The following is a 20113-nucleotide window of genomic DNA, read 5'->3' as shown; positions in this document are numbered from 1 at the left end:
TGCCTTGTCAGTGGTGAGATGTAATGCATGAAATCTGGTACTATCAGCACACTCTTGATGATGTGGATCCCACAATATTGAATCCCCTAAGAATTTCTGAAATGGAATGCACATGCATCCAGCTCCAGCTACCATTCTGCACTATTAATTCCATCATATGGCCATACTCATATTGGAAACCTTTTCATGTGAATCACCTGTGTGCTAATGACAGCTCCACTAATCCACTGCCCTATTATATCTTGTGTACATGATACTCCTGACTTATGTATTTGTGCATATCACTATTCCATGACTTTGTCACCTGTGTGTACTTCTCTCGCTCAGTACCTCCCTACCCCAAAGTGGTCATCTTAAAGGAAATTATACAGTTGTTGGCAACAGTTTTAAGATAGACATCAATTGTCACTTTCTAGTTCAAGACTCTTTTTGTGTAGATGTTTTTCTTGAATAGTATGGCACTTTTGGCATCAATCTTTTCTCCTATTAGCTAGTGGTTAATCAGAACTATTCTTTCTTGAAGACTGTGTTACTCTTAAAACATTCATTAAATTTCATTTTTGAAAATTAGATTGCATAATTACTCAGAAAATGTTTTCCCCAAATGGTGTATTTGGAATTTGCTATTTGAATATGTGAGCTGCAGTAAGATAAAAGTACTAGCAGTCTTTTGTATGTACGTGTCCAATGATACTGTATAGGTATCACAGAAAATTGTTTTCCTGTGTAGGCTGTTCCTTTGTTTTAAAATAAATAATTTATTTCATTAGTTAGTGGTTAACTAATTTTTCCATCTTTGCACTATGAAAATATAGTACAATAAAAACTATAATTCTTACATCATATTGTATTCCACACAGCAGTGAGGGTGGAAAGCAACCTGTCAAGGCATTCTCAGTAAGAGTTTCTCACAACTGTAAAAGGTACAGGCACAACTATCCTTTATGTGAAATATATATGTAGAAAGGAATGAGTGCTGCTCTAATACAGTATTTGTCACTATGTCAGCATAAATAACACATTATAAATACATTAGTGTAACTATTGAAGTGAAAACTTGCACATCACATTCAGCATCATAAAATCAAATAGAATGAATGTCAAGAAACATAACTAAACCACCTAAGTGTTTCACTCTTTTCATTTTAAGTATTTACTTCATATCTGGAATAGTTGTGCCCATAACTACTTCAGTTCTGTAAATATCTTATTATGGATGCAATCAGATATTGCTCTTTCCCACATTGATGTGTGGAACACAACATACTGGAAACATCATAGTTTTTATTGTCATGTAGCTTGACAATGCCTTAGAGAGTGAAATTAGCTTCTTGCTAAATAATGAAATGAAGTATTCATTTCAAAATAAAAGAACAGCCTACCTGGGAAAGTGACTTCATTTAAGAAAAATACATTTTCGCATTATACTGTGTGATTACATACTTTGTGCATTAATAGATATTTTAAAAAGTTAGATATGAGGTGTGTCTGGAAAGTAAATATTGTTTCATTCAACCACACCACAGCTTTAGTGCCTCAGTTTGACACATTCACACTCATCTCTCCCATTCATGGTTTTTCCTCTTGCATCATTACAGCCAGACTGTGCTGTGTTGACATTTGTTAGTGACTGATCAAATTGTTTAAGAAAATCTCTGAGCCTACCAACTGAGAATATGTTCTGTAATATGCAATGACTATGGAATGGTCAGATAGTGGGTGAGCCAATGCAGTGATGGACAAATCAGTGTTCATGACAAGGCACAAAGTGGGTGGTCTTTTATTGTCAGTGATGACTTGGTTAAAAATGTGAATGAGGAAATTCATTAAAATAGACAGTTCACAATAAGAATGTTTTGCGATGAGTTTCAACAAATTTAAAAAACTGTTTTGCATGAGAATATCACAAATTGCTTAAATTTCCACAAATTTTGTTCCCTTTAAGTTCCAAAAACACTTACGGGTGTTCACAAGACAAAGCCCCTTGTCAGTTCTTTGATCTGATGTAGTGATGATGGAGGTGAATTCTTAAACAGAATTGTGACTATTGACGAAACTTGGGTTTTTCATGTCACTCCAAAATCAAAACCATAGTTTCTGGAGTGGAGGCCCTCAGGACCACCCCTGCACCCTTTAAACAAAAACTGGAACAATGCCAACACAAAATATCATGTGCTTGATGAAGTTTGATACTGTGAAACACTGCGAAAACTTTGGCACATAATGCAAAACCAAACGCATGGAATGGTCAGTTAAGGCATTGTGTTGTTTCCTGACAACACACATTCCCATTCTGCTGTTTCATTCAAAAAATTATTCAACAGATGGTTGGGTGCAGTCTTATCACCTGTGATACAGCACCTGTCTTGCACTTTGTGAGTACCACTTGTTGTTGAACTTGAAGCATGTTTTTGCTATAAGGTACTTTGACAGTGATGATGATGCAAAATATGATGTTCAGCAGTGTCAGTATTCATCAGTAGCATCTTTCTGTGAAGAGGGCATAGGAAAGCTGTCTTCCCTCTCTTAAAGTCTCTACACAATTGTGGCAAGAAGTGCTGTTTCTTGTAATAATAAATTTTTGTCTGAAAAAATGTTTTCTGATTTTTTCTCCAAAACAGTACTTACTTTCTGGACATGTCTTGTACAAATTTCCCTCCTGAATCAAGATGATTTCAGTTTCCTTTTGAAATAGGATGTTGAATTCAAACATTTTAGTTTAAAACAGATCAAAAGTTTTTTGAAGAAGAAGATACTAAACACATATGGTTAAGGTTTCATATCACACTGATACTGGAAATTTAGTCTTGCAGGAAGTTCCAAATCAACATAGACTTCGCTACAGAATAACAATTCCATTTTGGAAACAACCTGTAGAGTATGGGTAGGCCATATCTCTGCAATATTCTTGCATACAGGAGTGCTAGACCAGCAAGTACAGTTCACAAAATCAGTTTCATTCTGAAAATAATCAGCAGACTATAACTAAGCCATTTCGCTGTAATATTTTTTCTTCCAGAAGTGCTAATTCTGCAAATTATGCTGGGAGTTTCTGTGAATTTTGAGAGAGAGTTACTGGCAGGACTGAAGTTTTCATACTTGACCATTATTCATGCCTAGATAGATCAATTGGTAAGGGCATTGCAAACAAAAGGGGAAAGCTTCCACATTAATATCTCAGTCCAACCACGGGTCTAGTCTGCCAGAAAACTCAAATCACACTTTTTATTAGCTAGTACTCATTCTCACATATTTTCTTAAGAGGGTGTTGAATATTTTACATGTTCAATGAAGAGTTGCACTACCTTCTGCACTAATACTGTCTTTTATTTCAGGTAGTTAGGACTATATATAATTTGATTAGTGTGGCTGTTCTATCAGCAGAGGATTTTGCTGTTACAGCATGGTTATGGCAAAAGCTGTGTATTTTTATTTTCAGTGTTTGTTCATATATTGGTTGGTTGGACAAATTTTGTTGTAATGTAGAGTGAGAATGAAGTACTTGTAAATAATATCATTTTCCTTGCTTGTTGATGACAGGTCTCAGGGATCACTTGCAAAACTGGAGGGTGATTCTGCAGACAGTGATACACAACTGACTAAGTTAGATGTTGTCCTAACTTTTCAACTAGAGGTAAGTTTCCAGGTACATTGTATATATATCCTGTTAAAGTTATAGAAATACAATGTAAAAATATAAATGTTTGTTATGAAAGGCACAATTAATGTAATAAATATATCTCAACTAAAATATTAAACTGTTTAATTATATACCTTAAAAATTGAACCAGGTTTTAAACTTCCTGTATGCTTCTTTTTATAGCATTTACGATCTTCTGTTCTTGAGGATGTGCTTGTAGTTTGTTTCTCCCAACTGCACTTCACTCTCCCGTGTTTTAGTATTTACAGTTAGCACATCATGTTATATCATTTCATTTCTTTATCTCTGACCAGCCTAGTCACAGTTTGGCATAAAAAGTCCAGTGTGTTGCTTCAGGCATGACCGATATTTTTTGCATATTTTCTGTTCGACTCTTATTACCTTCTATCAGCAATTACAGTAATGCTCAAGCCTTATTATAGATGTCTCTTGATGTGTCAGAGTATAATATTACCTAAAGAAACTAAACTACTTGACTCTGTGTGCTAAAACTGGAACAAGATCAAGTAAAATGATGTCTTTGATTCCTACAGCCATTTATGTAACAAAGGTCACTGACATGGGTGAGTAGTGGCACTAGACTCAGAGGTAGCCAACTTGTATTTTGGTAATGGATGAAATTTTCACCACCAAATTTGGCTGGGAAAGGGAGAAGGGCTAGTGGCATAAAGTTTCTGATCATCAAACCTTGCACCAATGTCCTGGATCAAATTCACAATTTTCTGGCATCATTTCATGGAAAAAGCGCATGAGGCACTATTTATCATGATCTGTTCATGAGGTGGGGTCACTGAGCTCAGCAGCCCCCTTGGTGATATTAAAGAAAAGCAGGCTATGTGCCAACACTTCTTTTTACCCACTTTCTCACCATAATTGTACAAAGGAGAAGAAAATCTTTTCTCATTACAGTGCTGAATGTACCACTTACGTTGACCCAAAAAACAATTCCATATGAATATGTCTTTCTTTCTTGTCTTATTTGTGGTTTTGATTTCATTCTGCAAATTACTTTAGTGCATTATTGATTTGCTGGAATATAACATACCTAAAATTACCTTTCATTGTACTGTCTTGCCTATTTGAGCAAGTGATCTGTAACAGAGCCTACTGAACCCTGTGTAGTTCACACCCACACCAATGCATGTATACACACAGACACACACACACACACACACACACACACACACACACACACACACACACACACACACATGTTAGTCTTTCTTACTGGTGTATCAAACTGGTATGAGTGGAATGACCACTTAGGATAAATAGTATCTACATACATCAATATCATACACCAGGTCCTTGACAGTCATTTCCATCCATTATGTACCAATGGTTATCAGTCATATATCACTCACAAAAGCCACACAAGCTCACATCAATTCTTATTTCTTATACCCATATTGACAGTTGCTGTGTTTCAGCTTCTATACCACTTGATAATGGCTTAAAGCTGAAAATAAAATTGTGAGATTTATACAAATATTTACAGTCAGCAGTGGAAATGTTGGTGTTCAAAATTTCCAATGATACTGTAATTCCAAATCAACTGAAACATTTGATACTAGATCCAGAGGTCTTTCTAAATGTCTTTTTGAATCAATTTCAATCTGATTACCATAATTGGGTTATCTTAAGCTCTTCAGGAAATGTCAAACAAGTCTATTGCTGTTGAGAAACCAGACCTGATCAGACTTGAGTAGCCAACCTACATGGCAGATTGACCAACTGTAAATGGGATTACATCTACATCCATATATGCAAACCACTTTGAAGTACATAGTTGGGGGTATTTCATATTGTACCAGACATCAGGGTTTCTTCCCATTCCACTCATGCATGGTATGTAGTGTGGGAAGAAAATGACGTACTAAATATGTCTGTAAGCACTGTAAATACTATCATTTTGTCATATGGATTCATTAGGGTAGCAATTTACTTCTTCCATTCTTAACACTAGTTCTATGTTAGCCCAATGAACTGGAACACAGGTACACCTTCAGTAATAGTATCTGTCAAGTAAAACAAGATACTAGGAATGTAGGCCATTAGAGAGCATTGTCATTCATCAGCTACTTGTTGTCAGGTGGACAATGTGACCACCTCATTGTATCAGGAATGCATTAGGAGCTATGCAAAACATGAAGGTCTGGTTAGTGTGAGAACACGAATGACCCAGGTATACAATTTGCCAATCCTACACACATGTCTGAAAATTGAACAACACGTACAAGTAATAAAGAGATAAGAAACTGAACATTGAGACTTCTTGCAACATATGAACTTTCATTTAGATGTAGATGTAGCTGTAGCTGTAGATTATATATATAAAGACCAAGAAGACAGCTTAATCAATGGTTGTCTGATGACATTATAAAATATGCAGAAGCAGTGTTGATGAGAACAGCTGGAAACTGTAATCCATATAGAAGCCTGGGAGGGAACATTAACCAGTGATGGATTTAAAATAGCTAGTGCTGTTGTTGTTGTTGATGATGATCATGATGATGACATATATCCTCTGATTATTTAGCAAGACTAAATTCCCTATAGTCTAACAATAGCAGGAATTTTAGTGTTAATGAGAACTGTAGTCTAGTAGGAAGTGTTTGTGAGAAATTTTTCAGGACTGTGATCATCAAAAAGATCTCAGGAGAAAAATATTTAACTGTGGTCTCAAATTAATTCCAAAACCCCTGCCTCTCACCAATTTCTGTGAACAATTTACAACAATGGTTTCCATAGGATAGGTACAGCCGATGTGACAGCAAGCCATCTGTAATTCATTTTTGCAAGCTGGCTGTCCCTGGTGGGCAGAGCTGCAGGCTGACACCCTTCTACTCATACTGTATCCTGTTCTTTACTCCAGCAAAGCCTGATTTATAGAGCTGGTCTATGTTATTGGCCACCTGGTGCCAGTAGGCAAATAGCATGCATTTTGTGTGTGCTCACCTTGAGCTCCTTCAACACTTTGATCTGCTGCCTGTGGATGTTGGTTCTTCACATCTACTGGTGCTGCCATACAGCTTCACTTCAGATACCTGTGCTAATGGGGATTCCACTTAGAACATTTGGAGTGGGTGGGAGGATCTAAAACCCTAGAACCTGCCCCTTCTGCATGCCTATGTCTACTTCTCATACAATTACTGATGCAGATGACTGTTATATATTGGTAATGGTGATGATGAGAAGGAGATTACACTTTTTTAAAGTATGGTGCATCAGAGGTGATTTAGTAACTATGGCCTAAAAGTTACTAACACAGTTACTGTAGTTTAAAGCAGGCAACTGATATTTGTGGAATTTAGTATACAGACTGTAAAGACTGTATATTCCTTAGCCTAGAATTTTATAAAAAAATTTGATGTGGAAAAAATGGAAATTTTGTGTGTAGGAAAGTAAATAGTTCATTATATTTACTTAGCCAGCTGCACAAAGCAGTGCATACAAAAATTATAACAACAATACTCTATGAATGGTTTTTCCATTTGTAAATTACAAGATACAAGTATGGGGTTGTGTAGATCATGTGCAGTTGAACAGAGTACTGATACTACAAAAGGGAGCTATTGGGCTGATACGTGGTTTAAGTCAGACACCAAAATGATATGAAATACATAACTATAACACAAGAAATATCTGTGGTAAAGAGAAAGAAAAAAACAATAGACCTCAGCTCATATTTCAGATTTTCAATGCAGTACAACAATTTGCTCAAATCCATATGAGCTCATGCTAGGGACTCATGTAAAACCAAACTAAAATTATTTTGTGTACATAAATGTCAACACTCACTTCAAGAATTCTAAGCTCTTTAAAAGTCTAGCTCTGGGTTATGAATGCAAATTAAACTTGACAGCAGACACTGCAACCTGTTATAGGATGTCAATTTTCATAATCAGTGAGGAAACATATAAATGTAATTGTACAGTATGGAATAATATGTCGTAGAGGACAGAAATTGTAAGTTATAAATAGATGTAAACTTTTGCAGACATTTTTATAAATATTTACCTAATTGTGAAGTCTATTAAATAACAGTTATAGAAGTGGCAGTCATATAAAAATGTGACAGGTGGAAAGAAGTAAGGAAACCTTTCATTAATTCAAAAGTAATTGTCATAGCTGTTAGTAAATCTATCCCAGTGTGGGTAAAATGGTCAATGCTTTCATGGAAACCTGTGTGTGGTTGCCTATAGAACCATTATCATACCCAGGCATCCACTACTTCATCGAAAGCAAACTGATGGCTGTGAATATCTTTCTTCATGGCCCCAGTAATATGAAAATCAGTGAGGACAGTTTTGGACCTTCTGGAGGATATGGGCTTCCCAGCAAAACATCTACAGTGTAGCCAAAACAACTTGCCAGCAAAATTCCTACTCACACATTGCCAAGGTTGTTTCTATTACACTGTAAAATTTTCACTGGGAACACCTTAAGACATCCTCCATGCAGTCCTGATCCCTTCCCATGTGGTTTCTATCTTTTTTGAGCTGCAAATAAAAACATTATTGGCCATCAATTTACTTGAGATGAAGAGGCCTGGGTACAGTCATGCCTTCATAGGCAAACACAAACATTTTTTCATCAAAGCATTGATCATCTCCACCTACAGTGGGAAAAATGTATTAACAGTTACAGCAATTACTTTTGAAATTATGAACAGTATAATCACTCTTTTTCCCATATTTCTCACTTTTATTTGGCTGCCTCTTATAATTGTATAAGTTATACTTAACCTTTTATATCAAGAAGACTTTCCCAAGGAAGCAGATAGCAAAGCAAGATGGGAAGTAAAAATATCCCAGCTTGCTTCGTCACATCACCCCTTCCTTGGATTGACGAGATAGATATTGCAAATAGCTAACTGGGCAATTCAATGACTGAAACTGATCCCTAAAAGTGGGTTAAAAGTCTAAATAAAAATAAAAAAAAACCATACACTATGTTTTTTTCGCATTTATACATATATGAACTGTCCATATGAAAATCCCTGTACAAAATATTTATGTTCAATGTATTGTACATTTGTACAAAACAATAAAAAAATTATACTCTTAAAAAAAATTGTGCATCTTCACTATAAGTGATGTCCTTTTTGGGTAAGCAAGGATTACATTTAAAGATACACATCATTTTATACAAGTCCTACTTTGATTAAAAAAAATTAAACCCTCATGGATTGCAAAAAGCTAAATGACACTGTGCATTGCAGTTCACTTTTTTTTTAGATGGAAAATTTCACTTGCTCATTGTTCAGTATTTTTAAAACTTTTAATGAGCTTTTACACAGTCAGATGTTCAAAGGTGTGTGAATTCCTAAGGGACCAAACTGCTAAGGTCATCAGTCCATAGACTTACACACTACTTAAACTAACTTATACTAACAATGACACACACACCCAAGCCCAAGGGAGGACTCAGATCCCCAGCAGGAGAGATTTACACATTTTCTGACCACATTGTCCATGCTGTCGCCAGGTCCAAGTGGCAGTTAGTAAGGAAATGCACTTCTGTCAGTTCCCTTGGAAGTGGTCCTCTTAAGCCACAGTTCATGAAAAAAATCAGACAAAATACCCTACTTTATTACACTTACTTTTTCTTCAGACCAAGAAAAATATTGTTTAACACTAATGGCAAATGATAGCCATTAAATCATAAATAAATATATTACATAGTTCTCATAACATTACAATAATTAGCACTAAAATTGACTATAGTATGAAAGGTGGGGACTAGAAAAAATTTTAAATTAAGTGCACGTTACACTACAAAACATTACTCTGTCATAACTGTCTGAAGCTGTTTAAACTTGAAACACTTTTGTTTCTTTCCAATTTGCAAAATACCAAAAACTCAAGATGTGCAGTAGCATACATTTACTACTCATTACGTTATGAAAAAAATAGAGTCACAATCACATAACTTAATTACTACTGAAATCAAAATTAAGGGGATGGAAGTTGTACCAAATCATAGCCCCACATGTCTGCTGAACTCTTAGCACTACTCTCATTCAACCAGAAAATTAAATCCTCACAAAATCACAGAATGTTAACAAAATAGTTGACCTGTCAGAATATTCACATCAATTTAGCACCATCGTTATCAGTTAACCAGCAAACTTATTGTTCTTCATTCCAGAATTACCACTTCAAGCTCATAATGCCTCAGTACACAAACAGAAGTATTCAGATAAGCTATAGATCTGATAATGCAGGATTATATGACTTGTACCTTACTAAAATATCATTCTTTCTGTCAATCTCTCATTCCAGCTGCAGTATCTTGAATTGCACGATATACACAGTACCCAATGTTGCCTAGTGCAAGGTCTATATCCTCAATTTAGTTACACTACATTTGTTTGTATACAGTTACTTTTTCCATTACTCAATCCTGACTGTCAGCCCCCGTATTTTACTTACCTTCCTTACCTAGTTAGCTAGAGGATTGCATTTTCAAAAAATATCCCTGCTGCAGAGACAGACTCCCTAACCATTAGGACCCTAACATTATTCATTGTTTTATTATTTCATTATTGTTTCATTACCTAATAAATAAACATCTGCTCTGCTTGTCTAATGCACAATTGACTCTTCTGAAAAACACTCCACAGTAACAGATCCTTATGCTAAGGCAAACTTAACTCTCCTTACTGACCAGACAAAATTATCACCTAGAAAAATTATTATTTCACTTTATTCCATCAAATTTCTTAAGATTCTAGCCTGAAGGGCAATATGCATACAAATCTTGCTTACTTTTACCACACACATTACTCCAGGCAACTATGTCTAAAATTGGAATTCCTTAATGTTAGAAAAGGCTGTACCATAACACTTCTATAGATAGGTTGTTATCTCCATATACTGTCTGTACTGAACTCAAAAACTTCTATTATACCACAATTAATATTAAGATCTAGTATTCAGAATGGTTTTTTACTGCATATTGCCTCTGTTGCTACATCAATGAGTTGATTATTTCAGATGGTAATGTTTTCAGATAAGCTGCACCATCTCATCCCCACATGCTGACACCTTTCATTTTCTGTTTGTCTTACCTCTTTGTTTGATAGAAATTCTTTGATTATAGATAAACTACAAACAAAGACCAGGACATTCAAATATAAATATAATCCACCAGATTATGCATACATAAGAAATAAAGTAACACAATTAGAAATAATATTAAAAAAGAAACTCCAGATATTTTGGCACTGACAGAACAACACCAAATGACCATAAAATGTTTACTCTTACTGTATTTTGAAGGGGGTAAGATTGTTTTGAAGACAATTTGAAAATATATAGATTAAAAAAAAAATAATTCCAGTTTTTCTTGGGGTACTCCTTCATACTTATTACTTCATCAATTTCAGAAAGTGAAGTTAAGATGCAATATTTTTTGACTGCACTTAATAGATGAACTTGCTCTAACTCATTCATAAATTTTTGAAGACATCGAGTGATGCCATTATGAATACTGTTATAACACCAAAGTCATCTCAATAAGCTGCAATCCAGATATTTCAGATCACATCATATAGAGTATCAATGAGCTAAAATCTGAAACTTTCTGTCTTTCACAGAATCTGTTTATTCATAATGCACTTTTCCTATGTGCTACAATATTTTCCACTATCTTTCCTCCCATAAATACAATATTCAGATAGATGGATGCTGCATCTTGACAAATATTTACAAGTAATGCAATGAAATAAGAGCTTAACATCAATAATTTTGAAAGGTTTGGCTGGACCTATACCATGTCCTCTGGGCAAAAGAAAATATTTTGTCACATATTTTCAAGATCAATATTTCCTCAATATAGGTAGTTCCTCAAGAATTTCAAAGAATGTTATATTATACCCTTACTTCTAAGCTGAATGATTACTTAATTTGAACACCTTTACATATGCTATAATGATTGAATTTACTTGTTATGGAACTTTTAGGTTGTAGTGATGGAAGTAAAAGGACTTAAGTCTTTAGCACCTAACCGCATAGTATACTGTACAATGGAAGTTGAGGGAGGAGAGAAACTTCAGACTGACCAAGCAGAAGCCTCAAAACCTATGTAAGTAAAATTAATTCATGACACATATGTGTACCTCATTTAATCAACAAAATATATGTGTATGCATAGAATGAAATGTGTCCTCAAAATAAAGCACTAATTAGTTTTAACTGGAAAATCTTTTTTTCTTGTCAGATTGTAGCTACACTGCTTGCATGTACCACTTTGATGAGAAATGATCAATACTCAACATAGTGTGAACAGTGCAGAAATTTGTCAATAGAAACAATTTTGTGAAATGGAGAGAAATAAAACAATGTCATATAAGTAGGAAGGAAAAAATTACTGAAGTGAAGATGTACCACACTATCAAAGACTAAAGTAACCATACGTAAATGTTAGATGAAAAAATCTGAAAGAGGCCTACTTAGTTACATTTGGTACATGAGATGCTCACATGAATTTCTTCATTTATAGATTTCCACTGCTCATATTCCCTTTTCAGTGTCTGAAAATGTATCAACTGACTCACTCTCTTTGTAAGTGATGGAGGATTTTTCTTTCAGATGAAACCTTTTTCCATATTTGTTTAAAATATTTTACTTGAACTCCTCTCAGATTACAGAATATTGTTGTTGTTGTGGTCTTCAGTCCTGAGACTGGTTTGATGCAGCTCTCCATGCTACTCTATCCTGTGCAAGCTTCTTCATCTCCCAGTACCTACTGCTTCCTACATCTTTCTGAATCTGTTTAGTGTATTCATCTCTTGGTCTCCCTCTACAATTTTTACCCTCCACGCTGCCCTCCAATACTAAATTGGTGATCCCTTGATGCCTCAGAACATGTCCTACCAACCGATCCCTTCTTCTAGTCACGTTGTGCCACAAACTTCTTTTCTCCCCAATCCTATTCAATATCTCCTCATTAGTTATATGATCTACCCATCTAATCTTCAGCATTCTTCTGTAGCACCACATTTCGTAAGCTTCTATTCTCTTCTTGTCCAAACTAGTTATCGTCCATGTTTCACTTCCATACATGGCTACGCTCCATACAAATACTTTCAGAAATGACTTCCTGACACTTAAATCGATACTTGATGTTAACAAATTTTTCTTCTTCAGAAATGCTTTCCTTGCCATTGCCAGTCTACATTTTATATCCTCTCTACTTTGACCATCATCAGTTATTTTGCTCCGCAAATAACAAAACTCCTTCACTACTTTAAGTGTCTCATTTCCTAATCTAATTCCCTCAGCGTCACCCGACTTAATTCCACTACATTCCATTATCCTCGTTTTGCTTTTGTTGATGTTCATCTTATACCCTCCTTTCATGACACTGTCCATTCCGATCAACTGCTCTTCCAAGTCGTTTGCTGTCTCTGACAGAATTACAATGTCATCGGCAAACCTCAAAGTTTTTATTTCTTCTCCATGGATTTTAATACATACACCGAATTTTTCATTTGTTTCCTTCACTGCTTGCTCAATATACAGATTGAATAACATCGGGGATAGGCTACAACCCTGTCTCACTCCCTTCCCAACCACTGCTTCCCTTTCATGCCCCTCGACTCTTATAACTGCCATCTGGTTTCTGTACAAATTGTAAATAGCCTTTTGCTCCCTGTATTTTACCCCTGCCACCTTCAGAATTTGAAAGAGAGTATTCCAGTCAACATTGTCAAAAGCTTTCTCTAAGTCTACAAATGCTAGAAACGTAGGTTTGCCTTTCCTTACTCTAGCTTCTAAGATAAGTCATAGGGGCAGTATTGCCTCACGTGTTCCAGTATTTCTACAGAATCCAAACTAATCTTCCCCGAGGTCGGCTTCTACCAGTTTTTCCATTCATGTGTGAAGAATTTGCGTTAGTATTTTGCATCCGAGACTTATTAAACTGATTGTTTGGTAATTTTCACATATGTCAACATCTGCTTTCTTTGGGATTGGAATTATTATATTCTTCTTGAAGTCTGAGGGTATTTCGCCTGTCTCATACATCTTGCTCACCAGATGGTAGAGTTTTGTCAGGACTGGCTCTCCCAAGGCCGTCAGTAGTTCTGATGGAATGTTGTCTACTCCCGAGGCCTTGTTTCGACTCAGGTCTTTCAGTGCTTTGTCAAACTCATGTCCAAAATTTATAGTTTTCAAATAAACTATATATTTTTGAATCTGAATAGTTGGTCTGTCCAGCAAACATTTGCCATTGTGTCTCTCTCACAGCCATATATTGTGATTTCAAACTGATTGACAATGGAACACATATTACTGAGAGAAACAGCACTTTAATCTTAAATTTCAGTTTAGGTGTTTAGAGTAGTTTTCGCCACATATTCATTGGAAGTGAAACTAAAGGAGTCACAGGTATATTGTGGAATGTAACCAGTTTGCTAGTGACAGACTCTTGCTGTGGGCCACTCAATTTTGTATGTACAATCAGTACTCCATTTCAGTGTTGGTTCTTAAAGAAAATTTCCAGTGATCCTAGAATGAGATGCTGTAACCATGTGTGTGACTCTGTAGAGGTGCAGACTGTCCACACTTCCTTTTGGTAGTGCCATCCTCTGTAGAACTGTTTAAAAGAACTTCACATCAATTGTGGTTTGAAAGCTGTCATGAATATTACGTGTTGCTGTAATGCTGCCAGTTTCTCTCATCTCAGTAAGTTCTGCACATTTCACTGCCTGATCCAGGACGACACACAAATTACCCAGTCAAGATAAACTGCTAAAAACTATTCTGCATACCATATGCCCCTAATCTGATGCACTGTTCAAGAAGTTCTTTTTAAAGTTTGGCTGTAATTTCACATGCTACATTCACAATAACAGTATACAGGTTAACGGAATGTGTGACATGCTGTTATTGAATCATAATGTGGTCATTTTACAAACAGTTTACATTTAATTTGATGTTTAATATGTTATGCTAGCCACATATACCACAGAGTCTGTTAAATAGTTTCTAAGGAAGTTCTGTGTAATACTCCATGTGGAGTAATGGCATGAAGTAAGAAAAGCCTGTTTGACTTTATCAAAAATGCTAGATATAATAAACATGTCCACATGTAAGTGTTTATCTTTTTAGTGAAATTTAACCAAAATCATCAAAATTACTGCTTATATAATTTTATGCACTAGTGATTTGTTATGACTACCAACTCCAGAAAACATAGTAACCCCTCGGACAGTTGTGCACATTACCACTCTGCTTCTAGTATTAATGGAGGTTCAGCAGCCTAATACCTGGTTGATTAATGATGAGGGCCATTGTGCTGGGCAGGCTGTATGTGGTTTTTAGGCAGTTTTCCAAATCCAATTAGGTGAACATCAGGCTAATACCTACGTTATGCCTCAGTTACAAGATCTGCAAGCACTTACAAAAATCTTTTCACATTTTCATATGGAGTAACACTAGATGTAGACACACAGGATACAGAATTTTCATCCCAGGGTTGAAGGGGCTGTTAGAGGGAGGTTATCTGGCTACCATGTACAAACTAACACTACCAAATTAAAATTAACATGCTGATCCTATGAAGATACAGGATAATTCCAGAAAAAAGAAGATTAGCAGTATACTATAATAATGGCTCTGTGCACTATGGGAACATCTCAGGTCAAAAGTCCCCTAGAACTTAGAACTACTTAAACCTAACAAACCTAAGGACATCACACACATCCATGCCCGAGGTAGGATTCGTACCTGTGACCGTAGCGGTCATGCGGTTCCAGACTGAAGTGCCTAGAACCGCTCGGCCACCAGTGGCCGCCGCAGTAGCCTATTTGGTACATCTCCTAACTTCAGAAAGCTAGGAATATGCTGTTCTCTGATGGGCTAATTCTAGCGATGGTGAGTGAGAGCTGTACACATTCCCATCATCGTCATCATCATCATCAATCATCTTCTTCTTCTTCTTCTTCTTCTTATCCTTAGCACCATCACATTGGAGTGGGGTCTACTTTTTTGGTCAACACATGCCATTTCTTATGGTGTAAAGATTCCTATGGATTTAGGAATCTTGATCTTAGATCTGCATTTATAGTGTCAAGCCACCATAATTTAGGTCTGCCACATTGTCTCTGGCCTTCAACAGTGAGTTGGTAGGCTGAGGCAATGAGTGAAATAGGTGGTTCACATATGATGTGTCGAATACACTTAATTCTCTATTTTTGCATCTTTTCATTGATAGGAGCCACTCCAGCTAGTCTTAGATTGTTATATTGTTGAGGTGGTCCATTAGGGAAATGCCTAATGATCATCTCAATAGTCACATTTCCATGATATACAGTGAGTGCTCAGCACTTTTAAGTGTTGACCAAGACTTGGTACTATATAGTGCTACTTTTCTCATCATTGTGAAGCATATCTTTGATTTTAGGTGATTAGGTATCTGATAATCATAAAGACTTCTAGTGATCTCTCTGAATCACATGCATGTGTGAAAGAACTTGCCCCCCTTCTAACAGCCGTGTACCGCAAGTCTGTAGAGGAACGGAAGGTTCCAAATGATTGGAAAAGAGCACAGGTAGTCCCAGTCTTCAAGAAGGGTCGTTGAGCAGATGCGCGAAACTATAGACCTATATCTCTGACGTCGATCTGTTGTAGAATTTTAGAACATGTTTTTTGCTCGAGTATCATGTCGTTTTTGGAAACCCAGAATCTACTATGTAGGAATCAACATGGATTCCGGAAACAGCGATCGTGTGAGACCCAACTCGCTTTATTTGTTCATGAGACCCAGAAAATATTAGATACAGGCTCCCAGGTAGATGCTATTTTTCTTGACTTCCGGAAGGCATTTGATGCAGTTCTGCACTGTCGCCTGATAAACAAAGTAAGAGCCTACAGAATATCAGACCAGCTGTGTGGCTGGATTGAAGAGTTTTTAGCAAACAGAACACAGCATGTTGTTATCAATGGAGAGATGTCTACAGACGTTAAAGTAACCTCTGGCGTGCCACAGGGGAGTGTTATGGGACCATTGCTTTTCACAATATATATAAATGACCTAGTAGATAGTGTTGAAGGCCCATGCTGCTTTTTGCGGATGATGCTGTAGTATACAGAGAAGTTGCAGCATTAGAAAATTGTAGCGAAATGCAGGAAGATCTGCAGCAGATAGGCACTTGGTGCAGGGAGTGGCAACTGACCCTTAACATAGACAGATGTAATGTATTGCGAATACATAGAAAGAAGGATCCTTTATTGTATGATTATATGATAGCGGAACAAATACTGGTAGCAGTTACTTCTGTAAAATATCTGGGAGTATGTGTGCGGAACAATTTGAAGTGGAACGATCATATAAAATTAATTGTTGATAAGGCGGGTACCAGGTTGAGATTCATTGGGAGAGTCCTTAGAAAATGTAGTCCATCAACAAAGGAGGTGGCTTACAAAACACTCGTTCGACCTATACTTGAGTATTGCTCATCAGTGTGGGATCCATACCAGATCGGGTTGACAGAGGAGATAGAGAAGATCCAAAGAAGAGCGGCGCGTTTTGTCACAGAGTTATTTGGTAACCGTGATAGCATTACGGAGATGTTTAACAAACTCAAGTGGCAGACTCTGCAAGAAAGGCGCTCCGCATCGCGGTGTAGCTTGCTCGCAAGGGTTTGGAGAGATTGCGTTTCTGGATGAGGTATCGAATATATTGCTTCCCCCTACTTATACCTCCCGAGGAGATCACAAATGTAAAATTAGAGAGATTAGAGCGAACACGGAGGCTTTCAAACAGTCGTTCTTCCCGCGAACCATACGCGACTGGAACAGGAAAGGGAGGTAATGACAGTGGCACGTAAAGTGCCCTCCGCCACACACCGTTGGGTGGTTTGCAGAGTATAAATGTAGATGTAGATGTCTCTTTTATTCTTGCTTGCACATCCTCATTCACATACCCATCATTCAGTAGGAGTGAACCTAGCTTTTGAAATGTGTCCACCTTGATGAGAGGAACTGCGTTAATTGTATAGTTCCACAATGAAATCAATTTGAGGTACACAATATTGGGGATGTTTAAACAGAGAACAAATTTTTTCGGACAATCACACCATGTTTGGACTTGAGTTTCTAGGTCCTCCCTGGTATGTATTTCAAGCATCACATTGTCAGCGTATAGTATTGTTTGTGGTACACACTTCTGTAATTCGCAGATTATTGTATCAATTATGGTAACAAAGAGCAGTGAAGACAGAGCCTTGATGAATGTCAACTGTCACATGAAAGCTGTCAGTCAGTCCTGCAGAGCATCACACATAGCTGCTGGTGTTTTAACCCATTGATTAAGGTTTTAGGAACTGGATGATCACAAAGAGCATACCAAATCATCTGATGTGGTACACAATCAAATGCCACCTCAAAGTCAAGAAAGGCAAGATGCAGTGACATCTTCTTTCCCATATAATTTCTCCATTAGCTAATGTGCAGAAAAAATTACATTTATAATGCCCCATCCTTTCACAATTCCACATTCCACAGCCTGCCATCAAGAGTATGTTCAAATATCTTGATTGTATGGAATAGGTGCCAGATTGGGTGGTGGCTGGTATATTAAGCAAGGTCACCTTTGCACTTAAAAATAAGCACTGTCCTACTAGATGGCCATTCGATATGTGTTTATGGCCACAAGGAATGATCGAGCTGATTAAATCTGTCAGTCACTTGCTCACTTCCTTATTAAGTACCTCAATTTTCCATGTGTTTCTAGGAAGGTCATCTGGCTCTGGCGCCTTTCCATTTTTCATTTAATGAATGGCAACTTTGACATCTGTTGTAATATACGGAACTGTTCCAGTCATGACATAGCCTTTGATAATGATGGGAGAGGGAATTCAGTATCGGTAATTTTACTAAAATACTCTTGCCAATGTCCCAGAACCATCATGCTCTCATGGAGCAGCCAACTTCCCTTATCTTTTACACCATTATAGTGTCCTATATCCTGACCTGCTCGATACTCTGCTCAGGCCAATTGGTAGATGATTTTGTCCCCTTCTTTGTAACTGGGTACATATATGTTGGTGGTGATTGTTTTGGCATCTGCTGCTGCTTATTTTGCGCCTTTCTTGGTGGCTTTGTGGTTCTGAAGATTCTCCTCATTCCATAAGCTTTTTCCTGTTTGAAATATGCTTTTTGAATGCAATTTTTTGTTATCTGTCAACAATCATATCTGTGTATCTATTCAGTATGTAGCTGGATGAAACTATACGAGCTGTAAAGTTGTTCAACAGTGACCAAATGTGATCAGTATGAACAGAATCAACAGCAGGGATCACAATATTCTCACTGATGGCTACTTTATACTTTTTAGCTGTCACCATTTGGTTTTGGCTTGATCTTTCACATAGGATTTTCTTACGTAACCTTTTATTCAGATTTCAGTAACTAGCAATTTATGTTGAGGGGTTGGGTGTTCAGATAGTATTTACTTATTGTCTGTGACAATTGGGAGTTAATGCCTGCAGAGCAATGTGTTGTGCCCACAGCTAGTGTAAGTGATCAGGTGTGATGTGCATTTCTTAAAGATGTATTGGTGATAGCTAGGTCATTTGCTTCGGAAAATTCTATGATTGTATGCTCCTATCACATTTCTGGTACCACAGCCAGAATTGACAAGTTGGGTGTTAATGACTACTGATATGAGATGATGGGGGTATTGATCTACAGCTGACATTTTGCTGTAGTTTCTTTCACTCACAGCTACTAGTACTACTACTGCTAAGCTATTAGTTGATACGCTTCTCCAATGTCTCAGGATTTCTGTCCTCTCCATTGTACCTCTAGAAGGAAAGCTAATCAACATGGCAAGGTGTTAGTATTTCTTCCAATTAATGACTGCAGCCTGTCAGTGTCCCAGTGTTCCAAGAAGCGATATGTAATTATTTATTTTGGACTCACCTCTTTAGACAACCTCATACTTGAGTTGGTATTCCTTGTCCCCTTCTCTTGCTGGCTAGGTGACACCATTGTGCATTGCCTCTAGCATTTTCTGATAGTTTCACTTATGCCATTGAACCATGAGCTGCAACAATGATTGACCATGCAGCCTGATTCCAAGGCATGTGCTCAGACATTTTATACCTTCTCCTAGATTTAAATTATGTTGCCCCTAACATGGAGTCAGACACCTTTTGTAATCATTTCTCTGGAATACAGATGCTACGGGTTTGCCTATTCCATCACTGATGCTGTGCTGAAGTCCACCTACATCGCTGCAGGTGCTGTTGAGGTCTTCGCCACAATCCTGGCATGTATTCCTATGACAGATGGACCCTGGTCCTCCCATTCCTTCTTCCTCATCGCTTGCAAGACGGGGTTCTGGGCTCGCAACCAGTTCACTGGAATTGTACATCTTCTCTTATACCTACAAAAATTCTCTTATTGACCAGTCACAGCTCATAAATGGAACTTATAT

General features: G+C 37.0%; 1 protein-coding gene across 1 annotated transcript in view; it reads left to right on the top strand.

Moving 5' to 3' along the window:
• Positions 1–20113, top strand: part of LOC124722506 (calcium-dependent secretion activator-like) — a 798081-nt gene that overhangs the window by 106095 nt on the left and 671873 nt on the right. Inside the window, exons 2-3 of the mRNA XM_047247660.1 lie at positions 3541–3634; positions 11631–11752. Coding sequence (XP_047103616.1) covers positions 3541–3634; positions 11631–11752 — 216 coding nt within the window. The remainder of the gene's footprint in view (positions 1–3540; positions 3635–11630; positions 11753–20113) is intronic.

This window comes from Schistocerca piceifrons, chromosome X (assembly GCF_021461385.2).
Source record: "Schistocerca piceifrons isolate TAMUIC-IGC-003096 chromosome X, iqSchPice1.1, whole genome shotgun sequence".
In the NCBI taxonomy this organism is placed as follows: domain Eukaryota; kingdom Metazoa; phylum Arthropoda; class Insecta; order Orthoptera; family Acrididae; genus Schistocerca; species Schistocerca piceifrons.
This window is presented reverse-complemented; position numbering and strand designations above follow the sequence as displayed.